Genomic DNA, 19,730 nt, shown 5'->3' with positions numbered 1-19,730 from the left:
AAACTCTGTAATTGCATTAACTATTGGGATGAGTCAAAATTTCTGAAAAAAAAAATACTTACCTTTCTAGAGCTGAGACCTGAGACAAGTTGCAAAAGGAATCAAGGCTGGATGGCTCAAGCACATTATCGGTTTCTAAATGAAGTCTGCGACAGTAGTTTATCTTTATGCAAGTCAACTGCTTTGTATCTAGGATAGCTAAACTGGTGCAATTAATTATACAATGGAACAGGAAGATGAAAGCACTCCCTTTGTTTAACTTGAACAATTGTTAGAGGACAGCAGTTAGTAAATCAATAAGGCACCATTTTGTAGCCCAAGTTGACAGATTTCTTAAGATTGCATAAAATATCCAATCCTACATAATACATTGGGTAGAGGAGAAAAACTGGGGAATTAGATAACTGATCACCACCTCTCTACTGATAATAATGGAAATAAGAGACCCTTTTCAAGCATATCCAAGCACTGCACATATCAAAGCAAGACATGTTACATTGTTAGTACCAGCTAGTGAAACTTTGTGGAAGCTTCGATTGACCTTTGGGAAGTAAATTACAGATTGTTTAAGTTAAAATGAGATAATTTGTTACACCACCAGAATTCCTTGAATTTCTTTGGAACTCAGCTTGCAAATATATAATTTAACAAAGATGGTCAAAACAGCAAAACAATTTGGAAGCATGTCTGGTCATTTCCCATGACTTCTATTAATTAATTCGGAGTTCGTATCGGAAAAGCTAAAGATAATTAGCATAAAATAATGCAGCAAAGAAATTTATTGCGTTCTTTCCCTGGTCTACTTGGCACTACCTGGCAGAGCAAAGCCTTTTCTATTGAAGACCTGCCGAAGCTTGATTTTTAGACCACTCCGTTTTACATTTTATGACAGTCTCCTCGTTTTGCTTCCACGCTTTAAAACATCTACACAGGTTATCTGCACTCTAAACTATTTCTTCTTATATTTAAATAGCACTAAAAGAGCATATACTGCGAAACTATTTCAAAAGCATCATCTATCACACCTATATATAACTACCACTCAGCAAAATGTAAAATTATGCAGCCATGCGATGAGCACAAAACGAACTATTCTTTCGCCTTTTACTAAAGAATACCGTGTGCTCGTCACTCATAATGGCATATACCTATTTTTGGAGGAGTCTTTGGTTGGCTCCAAACAATTTAAGTTTAAAATTATAAAAAATTATTATGAAATTTCAAATTGGCAACTCATAAATGTTAAATATAAAATTGATATGACATTGCTGGTTGTAAAAATTATTTGAACATTACAACAATCAAATAAAAAGGTGTAAATTCTTATATCAAGATTTATAGAAATCTATTTAATAATTGTTTTTAATTAAAAAAAAATAACCATAAATTTAACATAATTAAAAATTTAAAAATCGAAATATATCCTTTAAAATACTAGAATCTACCAAATTGATTTTGCCACTATAAGTTCAAAACGATTTAAAATTAATTTTAAAGATGTAACTAGAAATCTACCTAGGTGTTCAATTAGGTCTTGCAGTTGTCTAACAGACACAACACCTTTTTATATTGCCTGCGTTAGCTCAGAAATTTTCAACCTGCCAATTATTTTTCCTTTCTCACAACTTATGGTCTGCCACACATGATCTGATCGGAAGAACTATTTCTGACGGCAGTTTTATATCAACAACGCACCATTTTGTAGCTCAAGTTGACAGGTTTCTTAAGATTGCATAAAAATATCCAATCCTACATATAGATAACTGATCATCATGGAAATAAGAGACCCTTTTCAAGCATATCCAAGCACTGCACATATCAAAGCAAGACATGTTACATTGTTAGTACCAGTTAGTGAAACTTTGTGGAAGCTTCGATTGACCTTTGGGAAGTAAATTACAGATTGTTTAAGTTAAAATGAGATAATTTGTTACACCACCAGAATTCCTGGAATTTCTTTGGAACTCAGCTTGCAAATATATAATTTAACAAAGATGGTCAAAACAGCAAAACAATTTGGAAGCATGTCTGGTCATTTCCCATGACTTCTATTAATTAATTCGGAGTTCGTATCGGAAAAGCTAAAGATAATTAGCATAAAATAATGCAGCAAAGAAATTTATTGCATTCTTTCCCGGTCTACTTGGCACAACCTGGCAGAGCAAAGCCTTTTCTATTGAAGACCTGCCGAAGCTTGATTTTCAGACCACTCCGTTTTACATTTTATGACAGTCTCCTCGTTTTGCTTCCACGCTTTAAAACATCTACACAGGTTATCTGCACTCTAAACTATTTCTTCTTATATTTAAATAGCACTAAAAGAGCATATACTGCAAAGTGCAAGCGAGCACTTGATCTAATCCATGTTAGTGCAGTAACCCACGTCGAAACTATCTAATCCATGTTAGTGCAGTAACCCAACCTTACAGAACTCTTAAACTAGTTTAAAATTAAGATAATTATACATGATGTAATCACAAAAGTTGCAATTATTTTTTTAAAAAGAAATTAAAAAAAATAGAAGCGTAAAAGTATAACCATGTTCATCTAGGTAATCAACAAAGTTAGAAGAGCAGATTATGGACTGCAATTAATAGTTCGTGAATCAGTACTATGGACTTGAAAATAAATCAATAATGAAGATCTTAAAAGCCAGGACGTTTTAGTTCAAGAGGCAGACTGTGTTTTGCAACAAGGTTAATTTCATCCCTCATCGAAGTCGACAGAGAATATCTAATTTAAGTGTTGTATAAAAGCAGAGCTGGCCTATTGTTTAAAGCATACCTTTCTCGGCCTTTTGGCTAAGATCAAGTGTAGTATCTGTTCTTATCAGTTTAATATCTGATATGTGAGTCATTGGCTCACACGATATTAAATTAATTTTTTAAGGGGGAAGATCTTTCACAATAGCTTGCTATTGGGTTCTTCACGAGTCGTCCAAGTGTTGCACTACTGCTTAGGCCTGGCTCACCCCACCAAAACATAGTTCAATGTTTGTTAATGACAATTCTGGTGCGGATAATATTGTTTTTAGTGACTGAGCAAAGTTGCATAATAACAGAACATAAAAACATGTGATAGAATACCTGTGAAAGTTTTTAGCTTGAATGAATAGCTGCAACTTAAAGAACAGATTTGTTATTAGAAATTGCACTCCTGTCTGCTTTTCAACACACTCCCAAGGAATAAAAAAGATGTATCACTCTTTATAATTATATCGCTCCTGCATCAATTCCGTCACGGATTCATATGAATGGTACGATGTCATGAAGGAATTGTATTAAATGACAAGCACAACATAAAGAAAAGTTTCACCACAACAGCAAACAGGAAAAAGAATAAAATTCAGCAGGCAAACTGTTATTCATTCACACAATCGCCTTTTTACATTCGTACACAATCGCCTTTTTACATTCGTACAGGGTGGCTCTGAAAATTCAGTTGAATACCCCCACGGTTGGGGAGGATGGCAGATGACACGTATTGTTTCAAATCTCAACCTTTAAAGGATTTATCAGCTTTTACTAAATGAAACTATACTAATAACATAGAAGGCAGCTTCTCAAGATTCCAATACTGGAGACGAGAATACCGATGGTTGCATCGGTGTTAGCAAACATGTTACAATTCATGTTGTGATGCAAAGTCTAAAGTTCACTTCATTGCTTAGGCCTGGCTCACCCCACCAGAACATAGTTCAATGTGGACTTGTGACATTAGCCTTGTGTTCAAGATTTTAGGAGGCATGGGGCTTGGAATTTTGAAGTAAGAGTAAAAAAATTCCCACTGACATTAATTATAGCAACTTTGATCATGTTTTTTCCCAACCACTGACAGCAAAGTTACGTAAAACCACTTAGCAAAAAAGAAAGTTGCATAATACCAAACAATTATTTTTTATGGGATACCTGAGATTGTTTCAGCTTCAGCTTGCAGTGAATGTCCTGCAACTTAAGTGCAGACTAACTTCAGGCAGAACGATAGAGCGACCATTTGATGCTAGAAATTGGACTTCTGTCCTCGGTTTACCACTGCTTTTCAACACTATAAAGGAAAAAAATGATGCCGTCACTTTTGATAATTGTATCACTCCTGAATCAATTGCAGTACGTCAACCAGTCACTGATCTATATGAATAGTACGATGTCATGAATGAAGTGTATTAAAAGAAGACGAGCACAAGAAAAAGAAAAGTTTCAGCACAACATCAAACAAAAAAAAGATATAAGCAGGAATCTAACCAGTGACTAGCTTAGAATTTAAAGAACAGTCTGCTAAAATTTTAAGCCATAACAATCCCATAGGAAAGCAACGCTCGCTCAGCTTTGTTATCCATAACACCTAATGCCTCAAGCGTTGCATGAGCACAATTATAGATTCAAAGCCTTCATGTTGGCATACACATACACTTGATTTCTTCTAAAATCTCGCACATTGGTTAAGAATATTTATTACTTATTCTTTATATAGTAACAGTTTGAGTGCATATATTGTCCCTTCGGGGACATCCAATAAAATTGGAATGATACAGAGAAGATTAGCATGGCCCCTGCACAAGGATGACACGCACAAATCGAGAAATGGTCCAAAATCTTTTTGCCAACCAAATCTAGGAAATGGACCATAGTTTTGTTTGAAAAAAGCTCCCAGCAAAACTCTTTTTGTTCAAATCTAGCCATGAAATCAGGGGTGGAGGAAACGTACAAGTCCTAGATCCCCGAATATATTTTTTTAAAAATATTACATAAAAATAGAAAAAAATTACAATCACAATACATAAGTATTTTGGTTGACTGTAAAATATTAGCTAAGATACAACTAACCAGAAAAAAATGTATTTCAAGATTTCCTTACTGATTGAATGGTCATTAGAGTGCACTATTTTGAATTTATTCAATAAAATGATGAATACAAATAAAATACAATCTCTTAATATAATACCTATTACTAGTTATATATTAGGAGTCTAATACAGTTTTAGAGATCACATGTACAATAATAGTAACAACTAATTTTTAACTACTTCTGAGCAATGGCCTACTCTACTTATAAAGTTAATTTGCACCTGCATGCACTCACCAATCCTCCTAACTTCTAAAGTAACTATGTATGTGCTCGCCCATTCTTAACCGCACAATATGCTAGTTTAGTCCTTTAGTTTTGACATATCGACTAAATAGTGCAGAATTTTGATTCTCAAATCAAAGATATTATATGAACCATATCTATAAGTGAGTCTAGAAACATGCAATAAGCCTTTTATATCATGCCCTCTTGAACCTAGCCATGAAATCGCCTTCTTTTAAATGTACGACCGACAATTAAGAGATCAAAAGGTTTCTAGTTGCACAAATTGAGGTTTCCATCCTGGATTCTTAAGCCAGCTCGGATACGATATGCTTGTAAATTTAAGTTTCGAGATAAATCAAAAGCTATAATGCCTATATAACTAAGCTTCTATTGGATTCAATGAGATAAATTTGTAGCAATCAACATGATCATGTAAACAAGAAAAGATACTTTTGTAGCAATTAACAGGATATTGTAAACAAGAAAAAGTAACATAAATTAGTTGACTTGTACAAATATAAACATTTGCATACTTCATAGACTTGTGAAATGGATACCTCTTTCGCATCGACACATGGAACGACTTAATGGAAGAGGTGATCTTTCCTAAACGCCAGAACCAACACGATCCCTGTTTCCGTTTAAAATCTGCCTAAGTCTCGATGATGGAGAACAAATAGTATTCAAAGAAGTGTCATTGTGCCCTTACCAGATTCATTTCTACTTATGTTTTTCACCGTGAATAGTGTTCTTTAACTTTTCTACACGTAATAAATTGCTTCCTTGCTGCTGAATTGAATCAGATATACAATATTAATCATTTTTATTCAAATCATATTATGTAAAGCAGGGTTTTGCTTAACAGATTATAGGCTGCAATATGACAGGTACTTGCACAAGGAAAAAGTACCTGAAGATTAGAGGCACTTAAGGCTCAGTCAGGATCCTTTTCTACAACGACAGTATACGCATTAGATTGAATTACGGCTTGTCACAAGCTAACAGATTACACAAAGAAAGCTAGCAGCGAATAAGTTCTCAAGCGAGCAATCAGTACATCCTACACATATTTACCTTGCTACAAAAAACTCTAGAATCACCAATCCACATATCTCACGTCTATATTAATATTAATATTAATATTGCTAAACAAATTAACAACTATTTAGCCCACAAGCACCTCCTAGAATTACCAAGTTCCGTATGCTTATTCAATTTTTGGGGACTTTGAAAGAAATTCCACATTACAAGAACAAGGTAAACAACATTGTCAAAATCAAATATCAAAGAGTTGTCCGGATTTCTACTAATTGAACTCATCAACGTGACCGTGCGATGAGCACAGAGCAAACTATTCTTTCACCTTTTAGGCTTTTTACTAAAGAATAACGTGTGCTTGTCACTTACCGTGGAATATCAATATCCTATCTTCGATGGGGTTTCTGTATGAATCTCCTAGCAATTCAAGCTACAAAATTTATGCAATCCACCGACTAAAAGGGTTTACCAGACTCTGAAGTGTATTAACAAACTTGTTCATCTGTGTAGTAATAATTTCAACATATTCAAATAGTTATTAAGTCTACAATTCAAGGTCTAAAATTTATGCAATACACCCACGTAAGGGATAACTAAGTCCTAACTCACGTGTCTGAATATACTAGTTCAACAGTGAAAATAACTATCAAGGCAAGGGGCATAATTGCATAATAACATATTATCATTGCATACTTCATCATCATACCCTCTGATTTGAAGTGACGTACAAAACAACCCCGAATGTCTGAACTAGCCAAATGTTGATTCACATCTCTAAAAGTTAAAAGGCTGATGCAGCATTTCCCTATGAGAAGCGATGCCTGCATATTAAGAATGAAATTTGAGCAGAGGTCAACTAATGTACAAAATCAGCTTTTAATTCTGTTTGATTAAAACATACGACAACCAAAACATATGAATGAAAATATAAAAAAAAGGAACAGAACATATTGTTGACAATTGTCAGTTGGTCAAAAACTTTGAGTATAGAGATGAGATACATACATACACCAAACTATTGGAAGATGCAAATGTTCATAGTGATTAGCAGAACTTAGAATTAAGTTCACCAGTTCTTCGACATGATTAAATAATTAAAAATTTCAAAAAAAACTTCATGTACCAAAAAGCACCTATATTATAAGCTAACCATGATTTACAAATGTTTGCATAGAAAAGAAAAACATAATATAAACAACTTAAATATGTGAAGTGTTTGCTCATGGAAAGATGTTCACAAAATATCGGTGAAGAGCTCGTTAATAATGATGGACCCCCGGTATATAAGAAAACTGACAGTGTGCGTGTGTTTGTGCAGTGGTTCGTTCTCGTGGCTTCCATGAGGGAGGTCAACAGTTCGAATCTCCGGATGTGCGATTGAGTGTTGTAACTATAAAAGAAAACTGATAGGAAAAAAAATGTAACTAACCGGAAAGTGACGCCGGAAGTTTCATCGATCCTCTTTCATCTTCTCCTTTGGCTTTTGTTTGAGTTTTGAGAATCCCAAAAAACCCTCAAGTCAATAATAATAAAGCAAATACTTGCAGTAATGTTTTTGTACAAAACAAACACGGCCTTACGTGTGAGAGGGGGAGACTGTGAAGTAGGTGTACGTGTCCACCATCAAACATGCTTTGAGGATCTTGGAAACTGTGCACGACTTGCAGCTGATGCCGCTTCATTTCCCTTTTCAATGCACATTTCCGAACACTATTTGTACCTGCCTATATTAAGTATCTAGATATTTAATCCTTACTTATTTGATCATTTAGAGCAAGTCTAAGACTGTTCTAAAATATTGCCCTAAACTAATATTTGAGGTATTTTTAACGAGAATAGTGGTACATACATAAAATTTGGTTCATTAATTTGGTTTATTAATTATTACTAGGATTGAGCAAAATCGAACACTATTTGTACCTACCTGTATTATACTTTGCTCATGCATCGGGGACGGTCTGGGCACGTATTTTAAAATTCTTTATAATATAGTTTCATTTTTTTTTGAATTTGTTGTTTAAAGTTTAATATAAAAAAAAAATTAAAAACAAATTATAAAAGTATATTTTTTATATTTATTTTAAAATGCATATCGAACATTGGAAAAAAAACTTTGACAATTGGAAGGATCAGAGGGAGTACCAAACACAGATTACGTAAATACTTAATCCTTACTTGTTTGATCATTTTGAGCAAGTTCAAGACTGTTCTAAAATTGTGTCCTAAACTAATATTTGAGGTATTTTCAACAAGAATAGGGGTACATGAAAAAAATTTGGTTCACAAAAAATTTATAAAATAATATGACTCATAGTATGTGATGTTTTAATTGGGTTTTTAATGTGAATACAGAGTGCATTAAAATCAATGTCTATTACCTAAATGTAAGTGTTTGGATAATTTTACTTATAAGTCAGAATTTTATTTTACTTAAATGAACTAAAATGATTTTTTTTAAATATAATTTTCTTAATTTGTGAATTTTAAGTTAAATTGACATTAAAAAATATATATACTAAACCCAAAGTTAATAAAAAAATAAAAATCAAAATAAGTTGAGAAAAGTACATCCCTACTAACATTCAACTTATCTTTATAAGTTATAAATTCAACTTATAAGTTAGGCAGACAAATGTAGGGTTTTAGCACATAAACGCAACGAAAACGTAAATTTAAATCTTAAAAAAAAATGAAACCCTCCGCAGGATCCATATGAAAAATAATATTTAATTCGTAGTTCAGTATGTTTACCTTAAGAAACTTTACGTTAATGGAAAGATGGAGGTCTTTAATAGCGATCCAAGAACGATGAACGGAAATCCCTAGCACTGCTCCTCAAGTGTGAAGCACTCCACCGGTATTCACCAAGAGTACAATGTGATGGAGGAGGAAGAGTTTGAGAGAATTAATTGTCTCCCTCTTGTTCTACTTTAGAATTGGGGTTAATTATTTGGGTTGAGGCAAATAGGGTTTATAATAGTATATTTATAGGCAAAATTATCAGCTGAAAATTTTCCATAAAATATTATTATTATTAACCATTTAATTGATTATTCTTATTAACCAATTAACTAATAATTAAAACACCTTTTAATCATTAATCCCTTTTCTAAACACTTTAGAAAAATAATTCTCTCACTTGATTTAATTTCCAAAATTAAATTCTTAATTAATAATATTAAGAATTAATTAAATCTCATTTAATCAATTATTAAATCTGCTAATTAATTATTTATTTCATAAATAAATAATTACCAGCCATTATTAATTAATTCCTCCACCATTAAATCATTCTCTTTATGGTGTGACCCTGTAGGTTCAATATTAAGCCGATAGTAGAAATAAATAATAATAAAACTATTTTATCATTATTTATATAAATTCTCTAATTCATTAAATATGATTAATTAATAAATTAATCATATTTATTATACATCGTGAGGGATAGTTCTCAGCATATCACGATTATCCGGATAATACGAATTCACTGCTTAGAATATCAATAACCTATTCAATGAGTAGTTACCGTACAATCAATTCCTTCTACCCTGCAATGTCACGATTAAATACAAGGCATGGAACTTGTGTCAAGCCTATCTTATTTAATCATTTGCTTTCTCATTCACTATGCTTAGTTCTATTTAATGTAAATTAGAAACTCCTTTCTAACTTCATTCACTCTGGCCAGAGATTCCTGAACTAGCATAAGTGGATCAGCATTGAACATTATTTTCCTTTACTGGAAGGGGTAGATCCTTTATTGATCATACACTATCTTCGTGTACAAATTCCTATACCCAATAGAGCCCTTATAATTGTCTCTAGAGACTAAGAACTAAACCAAAGCATAGTTCAGTGTACACAAGATGACTATGATGACCTCAAGTCCAAGGATACTTGTACAACTATCACTATGTGAACAACTGCTGACACGTGAGTGAACTACATCAGTTGTTCAGCCGTGTGAGTCATGTTCAGTGAACTTATTCTATAATAAGCACCTACATACTAGTTATAGTGTCACCACACAAATGTTTATGAGAACCAACATCCTTCATAATGAAGCAAGCACAGTATGTACCGATCTTTGCGGATTACTAATTACCAGTTAGTAATCCTACGACCAGGAAATATTTAAGTTTAAAGTTATCATCTTTTAGGTCTCATTATTATGATCTCATTATAATCCATAAAAAGCTTTACTCTAAACTATGGTATATCTTATTTAAACACTTAAATAGATAAAGCCCGCAATAAAACCAAAACAAGTCTTTTATTAATATCAATGAAATCAAAACAGATTACATAAAAGTTATTCCTAAATCATCATACATGATTGGACTTAGGACACATCTCTTTCGACAAACACTCAGCGATAAGTTATAACGAACTTATAAGTAAATAAGTTCACTTAACGGAATAGCCAAACATGCCCTATATATTGTTTAAGGTTACGTCCTATAGTGCCCAAGATTTTTCCCCTAAAAATTGGCCTAAATTAGGACCAACATAATTATCTATTTCAACCATTTGGTCTAATCTACGTCCCAAATCATATATAAATATTTTATTCTTTCGATAATTAATATAATGTTATTTTTATTCGTTAATACTAATTCACTTACCTATTCATATTAAATTAAAACCTGACAATATATCATATTATAAGAATCTCAAACTATAACCCGATAAAAAAAATTCAATTATTTAACAAATTTTGAACTACTTCGAATTAGTATTTTTATCCCAAAGAAGGTTGGTTAATGCATCTCAAAGGGCAAAAAAAGTTTGTTAATAATTTTAATTTTTAATATATTAAAATAAATTGTTCATATGGAGTATTGTCATCAATATGGAGCACTGACATATGTTAATGTTCAGCCAAACATATTATTCATTTGAACTAAAAAATTAGTTCTGTTAAAAAACTATTTCATATTTAGGTACAAAATATGTCATATATATAATAACATTCAATAAAAAGTGTAAAGAAAATATATATTTACTTAGAAGTTATTAATTTATGATGAATAAATATATCTATTAACTTATCAAATTTGGATTTTGGGCAATTGATCCTACAACTTACTTCACTAAACCAACCTTTTATTTTAAATACATCAAGATAATAAATAAAAGGAAATGTAACCATAAAATTTGTTATGCGTGTAATTTATGGTGTCTCGACTTCTTCCTTCCGAATTTTGACCAGCTCTTCAACTTGAGCATTCAGATCATATGTTAATCTTTAGCCAGACATATTATTCATTTGGATTTAGAAAATAATTTTCTTAAAGAACTGTTTCATATTTAGGTGAAAACTAAATTTGAATTTTTACAAAATATATCATATACATAATAACATTTAGCAAAAAATGTAAAGAATATATATTAATTGAGAAGTTATTATTTTATGGTGATTGCATATATCTAATAAGTTATCGAAATTGGATTTTGGGCATCTGGTCCTACAACTTAGTTTAGTAACCCACCCCTTTTATTTTAAATACATTAAGATAATAATTAAAAACAAATAACCATATAAATTGTTGTGAGTGTAATATATTGTCATCTAAAGTGACAAACCCGCTAATTTTTTATTGTAATATTCATCATGGATAAACTAAATTGCCTATTTTTTAATAACGATGTCAAAAGTAGGTCACTTTTTAAATATAGTGCACTATATTTAAATGTTCCTTCCTCAAATTTTTAAATTTTTATTTACTAAATAAAATGTGTAAGTTTGCTAAATATTATAACTTCAACCAAAAAAGAAAATCAAATACAATTTAGAATGAAATTAAAAAGTAAAAGAAAAATTGAGCCCAATTATGCCACAACTTACAATTTTCTTTTCAAAAGTTACAATTTCGTGTTACAGTTGTACTTATAAACAATAATTCAAGGAACCTAAATAGAGTTGAATAAGAGGACTGAATTGTTAGATGTAATATGCCTTACTATTTCATTTTAAAATTATTATTTTTAACTCCCAAACTAAGTATTTAACAAATATCTGTATACAAGTACATGTATAATATATATATATACATCATATTGAAGGTTAGAGTTCGGAGTGGAAGACAACAGCTGTTTCAGAAGTAGGAGTTGCAGAAGAGTAGTGTAGACGTCAAACGCATTTGCCGGTACATCAGCCATCATTCCTTTGAGTGGCTCGATGCTGCAGAATAGTAAATTACCTACTGACATCATGTATCTTTTGCACAAGTAGTAAGTTTTAATGAAGAAATAGATCACGCAGACTACCGAATCTTGAGTATATTTACCTGCCAAGTACAATTACTTCTTACGCCAGTCTGTTGGACTTCCCCGTACTCATAGTTACATACAGACGGCTGCACAAACTCTGTTTGCATTTACAGTTTTTCAAAGTTCCGTTTACTGTAATCGTAGTTAAGTAAGCATTACTTTTATGGAGGTAATAGACGATTACATCACTTAGCAGAGAAATTGAAAATAAATAACAACGTTCACATTCAAAACACGGAAATGTAAGCAGCATAAAAACCATGAAACTTCCTTACATTACGTCAAACATTCTTAACATCCGAATAAAACCCCATTGGTCATGAATATTTTAAAACATAATTAAAACATAATTAAACATAAACAGACTTCAAACCAGCCCAACTGCCAGGCATCCAGAACCACTCATTCATCTTCCTGCGAATCTCACCATACTCAATCCTCAGTAGCCTAATCTCCTCAAGCAGAAACTGTTGTTGCGCCTTGAACCTTTTGTTGAACTCTTCCTGCTGCACTGTCATGTGCCCACTGAACTGCATGTGGCTCTCCCCCAGCGCCTCAACCATCCTCGACACAGCAGCAAGGTTAACATTGAGATTGGTCATGCTCTTTTCCATATTCTCCGATCTCACGAATCTGCGTTTCTCACATCTGGCACTGTCGCACCCATCCGAACTGCTACCACTGGAGGAGACATTAGGTTAGGCGATATCATAGGAGTAAAATAAAAAAAAAACTAAGTGCAACAATAATGTCACACCAGGAAATGAAACGATTATAAGGCCAAAAGTCATTTCAAAGAATAGGGAAAGGAAGCATATGACATGTATTGAAAATGAACCCAACAATGTAAAACTACGGACGTTTACCCACCGATTTAGCACTTACATGACATGAATCAAAATTGTAATAACAGGCGTAACTAAATCTATCTGTTACATAAACTATGAAACATTAAAGTACAAAAGTGAAAGCCTAAAGTTATGACAAGAAATATCGGTGTGGACATCTTAATATACAAAAAGGAAATGAAATGAGGAGAAACGGTGTAGAAGAGAGGCATGTAAGTAAGAAGAAGACATGGCAACCAAATCATAAAACATGAACCAGACGCTAAATAACCATACAAATGCACTAAAAGTTCAGAGAAATTGGACAATTTATATATGTATATACATGCATAAGTGAAGAGGATGGAAAAGGGTGTACAAGACAGGCAATAAAGTAAGAAGAAGACATGGAAACCAAATCATAAAACATGAAGCAAACACTAAATAATCATATAAATGGACTAAAAGTTCAGAGAAACAGGATTATTTACATATTCACCTGTTCGTGGAAGCGGATGCCATTGGTCTGATTGCTCTGTTGATGGATGTCGCGGAAGAGAAGAAGAAATTTGAGTGAGAGGAGATGATGAATGAACCGTTTTCAGTCTAATGCAGTTTGCTTTAATAGAGGTATTGGGGGAGATGAATAGTCCAGTTGTAACACATGCAATGGTCCGTCTGTTCGTTCACCAATACTTAGTATCTAACAGTTGTGACTATTCAATGAATGGTGAGAGGACACACACGTTTTTTTTTGCCAATTTTGACACACACGTTTTTAAAAAATGCAGAAATAAACAAAAGTTACAAATTCATATAATAAATAATGAAATACTTAGTAGTAGTTGTTTTTTTAATTCAAACATTTTTAATTAAAAATATTAAACTTTATTAATTTATCAATGTATTTGACTGATTAGAAATATTACTTAATGATTTTGATTTTTTTTAAAAACATATATTACCTTATTTTCAAAGTACAATAAATGCGCCAGTAATGTCAATGAATTAGTCTGTTAAAAAATAGTAATTTTTTCCCGTAATGTTGTACCCTTATTCAAATTAAAATTTACAAATATTGAAACCTTTTATGCGAGTACGATAAAAATACGGCCTAATATATTATTTAATTAATTTCACTATATACATAATTCTAAATGAAAACATATTTAGTTAATGTGATATTTTTAAATGAAAACATAATTTATTATAAAAAATAAAAATTATTAACACACCGTAATCATATAGTTTGGTTAATGTAACGTATGTACATTGGGTTTGTAATTTTTTTTTCGTAGTTAACCCAAAGCCGCAATGCTTTGGCTACGCACTGGTAAATCATTGTGCACTGGGTAAGAGTATAGCATAATTCCTATTATTTTTAGAATTTGGTTTAACTTAGAAAATTGAATTATGTTGTCCAACCGATACGTTGTTTATCAACTATGTATAGTGAAAAACAATAAATTTTTGCACCTCCCTTGACGTAATCTGCTATTACATTTTCAGCTAATGGTACCTGCAATCAGTTGGAACCAATATTCCACAGGCCCCTGACTTACAATAAGAAATATTTACTTGGTCCAATTCAAAGTCACAGATTTTATGTAGTTGGTGACGGTATTATCTCACATGAAATAAATTTCAAAACATCATATTGAAAAAACCGTTGTTCAATGTATTTATTTAGCGTGTATGAAACATAGTTTGACTACATTTCGTAAGGAGTACGACTACGAAATGCCTTATTTGGCTATTATTTTATATGCTACATATAATAATACGTGGTTATATGCATACGAAACTAAAGATTAATGCGAAATTGTACTTTTAGATTCTTTCAGTAAATGAAGATATCCCAGGGATGTAATTAATAAGTTTAATGAAACAGATTTAAATAGAAATCTTATTTCTAAATAATTTTTTTACGCAGTTAAAAAAAATTTATAATGACAAATAGTACAATCATTTCTTAGATTCGAATTTGAAGATTGGTATTGTGTTCTTGAACAAGTAAAAAATACAAAAAATTGAAATTACAATTTGCTAAACATCATTAACACACGGTTTTGTTATGTAATTTATGGCGTTTGGATTATAAATCAATCACGTAATGAACTGAATGAAGCAACGTACAAAGATTATAAATTACTTTGACCATTGGTTTTAAATAAATGTACAAAATGTGTACATCGTAAATTAAATTTGAATTTTTTTTGATAACGTGAGAAAGGATTATTTATAGAATCTAATTTTGATCAAATAATATATCCACTACCATAAAAACAACAATCGAAGTTATGAAACAAATAAATCGATGTATTACTATAATTGAATTAGAATATTATCAACATTTTGAATATATTATGCTTATATGAGATATAGGTTATTTTGAAAATTTATTAGAATAATTTGGAAGCTAGTTGTTTAGCATATTTTACTTCCATGAGGTCATAGCATATTATTCAATTTAAGTATAAACCTCTCCCTGTATAAATTAAGTTCAAGTTGGAGCATGTACGATGCCATAACGTGCCCCATCTTGAACCAGTCATCAGCCAACTAACATGTCATTTTACTGTACAAACTTACCCACTAACTAGAGCATCATTAGGTTTCGGTTACATACTTCTTTACTTACCATTAAGAAGCCTGAAATATGCATATCATTAAGAAGTTAGGTGAGGACTTAGTGAAGCTCCGCCTACAGTTCGCACCATATCAGGTATGAATCTTTAAATCTGGTACTTACACTCTGCATTCATTTCTCTTACTTCAGTGAGCTGTGAACACATTGAACGCTTCTGCAGCTACCTACTACTGAAGCAATAAGTTGCCTACAAATGGATTTACACTAGTACAACAATTTAAGTGATGTGGATAGCTCAAGTTATGACTGGAAATGTAGAGTGAGAGTGCAAGCACTGTGGAAAGGAATGAACGGAGAAACACATGAAATTTGGGGTTTTAATATGTTTCTCATCGATGATATGGTAAGTAGAACATCATAATTACAACTGGGGACTACATGTCTCACTTCCACAACATATTTTAATATGATGCTGATTCACAATATGTAGAACAATCGAATTCACGCTTTTGCAAATGCAAAATATTGTGCGGAGTTGACTTGCCCTTTGGTTGAAGGAGACATTTACATAGTTGACAACTTTAAAGTGAAGGACTTTTTAGGTGACGAAACATATCGCCCTGTCAGAAACAAAAAACACATATTCTTCACCAAGGACACAAAATTAAGCAGAGCAACTGAGCCGGGATTAGTAATTGAAAAATATGCTTTTGATCTTTTCCACATGACTGAAATTGAGAAACTTGCAACATACAATAGGTTCTTAGTAGGTATGGATGCTATACTCTTTTTCTAATTGATAACAATGCCTATTAGTACTAAAATGTTTTCAATTTTAGACATGGTTGGTTACTTGAAGAACCGAAGACCCCTCATTACTTCGACTAAAAATAGTCAGGAAAAACAAAGCTGAAATTTGATTTGGTAGATGGGAGGTTTGTCTTCTAATTCGACAATGTGTTAGTGTTGTTTGTAATTACATACTGGGCTACCTGCTTAAGCAGCTTTTCGTTACGTAGGTGTTGCGTGTCTGTCACTTTGTTTGACGAATTTGGAATTATAATTGACAATACAACTTGAGGAGGAAGAACCTATTATTATTATCAGTTGTGCTAGAGTGAGTTCATATGAAGGTATGGGTAATGTCACCCTCATAATGATCTGTATTACGTAATTAAGTGAAAATACCGACTAATAATATGCGTTACGGATATAGGTAGAGCACACCTTACAAACTATCCTGCAACAAGTATTTTTATCAATCCCGATCATTACAGTGTTCATGACCTCATAAACAGGTTAAATTTTTTACTTAAGCCAATTTAGAAAATTTAATTTACCTTCCCATTTATGCTGCTTTGCAATGCCTTCAGATGCGATCAAATGACTGAAATGTCTGATGTTGATGAAGAAGACACCAAACAGACACAAACTATGAGAGATATTACTCTGTTAACTGAAACACATGTTCATGTACTGTAATTATTTTGGTGGTATTGTCATTGTCATCGGAGACGAACTAACTTATGATATTCCTCTTTAGAGGGAAGTTGTGATTGACAAGGTTAATGAGGATGCTAATTGGTACCTAACCAAATACACAAGATGTCTCCTTGAAGTTTCTTTCATAGTTGACAAATTCAAATGTCAAAATTGTAAGAGGATCATACCACATCCCAGAAGAAGGTAATATGACAAGTAATTAATTTACAGTAGTATGAACATTGAGCAGTTTTTGCATGCATAATCAGTTTCTTTGTAAAATAGTTTTCGGTTGAAACAAAATGCTCGGATGACACTGGATCGTTGACAATAGTTTTACCTCACGCAACCGTTTCTCAAATTTCACAGAAAACTGTTGAAGATCTGTATTCTCCAGACAAAGAGGTTAACCTCCAACATTGTGCTGCAATAATTTTGTAAACTAATACATAGATTTTACTAAAACCAGTCATTTACACGTGTAGGAACTGGGAGAACAACAGTTCCCGTCGTATTTGAGAATGTTTGAGAAGCAGAAATACAATATGACGGTCATCATTATAGAGGAAAATATCCTGAAAGACTCAGAAGTGTACGAAGCTACTGGAATTGGTAACGAAAATGAATCTGGTGGGACCTTCACTCTGTCTTCTAACCAAACTGTTGAGACAAATGAAATGTCACCTATGAATGTAAGAGATTACCATGAAAAGTATAATATAGCTTAAAAAACGTCTAATGTATGACTACCTTCTTGCATTTAGGTATCACTGAACGAAGATATATTAATGCAAGCCCTGAACACAACCAAATCTATAAGCAAGAAGGTTCGAGCAAGGAAACTTCACGCACCAGTGCCATTTGATGAAGAAGGTCAGATTCAGAAGGAGCCTAAATCAGACAAAGTATGTAACCTGAATTTGACAAATGTTATTATATCCCTAATTTTGTTGTCTGACCATTAATAAACTTTCTCCAGAAAAAAAGACTAAGTGAAGAGAACAATGAGAATCAGTAAGATGGGGAATATTTTCAATGTAAAGGCAATGTTTACAGTTGTAACTATTCAGACTACGTGATAATCTATTTTGTTAACATCAGCTGTAATTGACTGCATTTAATTATGATAAGATTTGAATGAAGTAGTTGCCCATATTGCTCATGCCAAACAACAAGTAATTACAGAGAAATAACCATACATTACAAATACCTTACAAAGATACAATATTTGCAATATTATCCACCTACAGCTCAAAAAATAAAACTAAAAGTGTGACAGAATAATTGTTTATTTTTGCCATTTCAAAAAAATAAACAAGTAAATTATAAGCACACCACAATCAAATATAAAGGAAAATAATTAAAAAATTCCTTCATCATTTACATTTGTTGGTAAATAAATGATGTTATCAAATCAAACATAAGTGCAAATGATGGTAGGTGATAAACATAACACATTATGGTTCTTTGAGTATAAGGTAAGTTATTGACACCAGAGAACTTTCAACCACCAAAATATTTAGAATTGTACCTAGACTATGAAGAACATCATGTCCAAGGCAAAGTTTGACGACCTAAGTAGCCTCAAAGTTGGGAAGTTTGATTGGAAAATAAGAGTAAGAGTTACAAGGTTCTGGAGAGGAGCTACAAGAAAGGGCAAAATTTTCAAAAGTTTCAACATCATTCTCTTAGATGACAAGGTAAACTATGTTATAAAACTTTAGTATTATACATTCAGCTGCAGAATTTAATGTCCACTTTCTGCAAACCCCCCAGAATAGCAGGATGCACGCTTTCATCCCTGGAAACGTAGATGACATGCTAAAAGATAAGTTCACTGTGGGCAAGTGCTATATCATTAGGAAGTTTGTCGTTCAGGCATACAAAGCCGATGACAAGTTCTTATGCCTTACGAATGATGTGCAATTGGTTTTCTCAAAAGACACTCAAATTAAAGAGATTGAGGAAAGTACATGTACTATTGAAAGTAATACTTTTGATTTCTATGATCATAGCGAGCTGATGGAGCTTACAAAACAAACAACTCACTTGGCAGGTGAAATGAAAAAATAATAGTTTTTAACATGTAAACCTTGAACTGAAACTAACAAGTGCAAATAATTGTATCCATATATGTTATCGGAATTGTCAAATCTTATCAGCCACTCACACATTTGGTTAACAAATTCAATGATGCTCAGAAGCAAGTTAAGCTATTACTCACCAATGGAAGATTACATTTCCCTTCTACGTTTCATTTCCATAATTTTAGGTTCTTTTCATCCTTATTCGTCAAATATCCGGATATAATTCGTAGGTCCTCAATCGATGTCACTTTCTGGGATACATTTGCTGAAATGTTTGATGAACAGATGAAAGAAGTTCATGAAAAACCTACTATACTGATTATTGCAAGTAGCCGAGTAGGATTGTGGAATGGTATGAAATTA

The 19,730-nt window shown here is 32.4% G+C and overlaps 1 protein-coding gene, 1 long non-coding RNA gene and 3 other non-coding genes across 5 annotated transcripts in view; 3 read left to right on the top strand and 2 right to left on the bottom strand.

Annotated features, from left to right (window-relative positions):
- LOC141700539 (uncharacterized) overlaps positions 1–7,824 on the bottom strand; it is a 45,243-nt gene extending 37,419 nt beyond the window's left edge. The window contains exons 1-10 of the long non-coding RNA XR_012566404.1: positions 7,689–7,824; positions 7,538–7,588; positions 6,815–6,929; positions 5,981–6,021; positions 5,780–5,856; positions 5,628–5,701; positions 3,909–4,092; positions 3,087–3,223; positions 2,154–3,009; positions 63–1,809 (exon numbers count right to left, since the gene is read on the bottom strand). This is a non-coding gene — a long non-coding RNA (uncharacterized LOC141700539). The remainder of the gene's footprint in view (positions 1–62; positions 1,810–2,153; positions 3,010–3,086; positions 3,224–3,908; positions 4,093–5,627; positions 5,702–5,779; positions 5,857–5,980; positions 6,022–6,814; positions 6,930–7,537; positions 7,589–7,688) is intronic.
- Positions 1,065–1,179, top strand: LOC141700549 (U5 spliceosomal RNA). The gene has a single exon (XR_012566410.1). It is a non-coding gene; the product is annotated as a U5 spliceosomal RNA (small nuclear RNA).
- On the top strand, positions 2,781–2,976 carry LOC141700562 (U2 spliceosomal RNA). Its single transcript, XR_012566421.1, has one exon. It is a non-coding gene; the product is annotated as a U2 spliceosomal RNA (small nuclear RNA).
- LOC141700554 (U6 spliceosomal RNA) lies at positions 4,493–4,595 on the top strand. Its single transcript, XR_012566414.1, has one exon. It is a non-coding gene; the product is annotated as a U6 spliceosomal RNA (small nuclear RNA).
- A 4,816-nt stretch (positions 7,825–12,640) lies between the features above and the next one.
- LOC141700537 (uncharacterized) lies at positions 12,641–13,803 on the bottom strand. The gene is made up of 2 exons (XM_074504275.1): positions 13,708–13,803; positions 12,641–13,062 (listed from the first exon to the last, which is right to left on the bottom strand). Exons 1-2 carry the CDS (start codon positions 13,728–13,730, stop codon positions 12,732–12,734), a joined length of 354 nt encoding a protein of 117 aa, XP_074360376.1. The 5' UTR covers positions 13,731–13,803; the 3' UTR covers positions 12,641–12,731.
- Between the last annotated feature and the right edge of the window lie 5,927 nt (positions 13,804–19,730).

This window comes from Apium graveolens, unplaced genomic scaffold (genome assembly GCF_009905375.1).
Source record: "Apium graveolens cultivar Ventura unplaced genomic scaffold, ASM990537v1 ctg25, whole genome shotgun sequence".
In the NCBI taxonomy this organism is placed as follows: Eukaryota; Viridiplantae; Streptophyta; class Magnoliopsida; order Apiales; family Apiaceae; genus Apium; species Apium graveolens.
Note: the sequence above shows the minus strand (reverse complement) of the source record. Positions and strands in the feature narration are given on the sequence as shown.

Excerpts from the sequence above, each read along its gene's own strand:
- LOC141700537 (XM_074504275.1), bottom strand. The coding sequence starts at position 13,730 with ATGGCATCCGCTTCCACGAACAG. Across the intron at positions 13,063-13,707 it reads GCATCCGCTTCCACGAACAG|TGGTAGCAGTTCGGATGGGT; the intron begins GTGAATATGTAA and ends TGTCTCCTCCAG.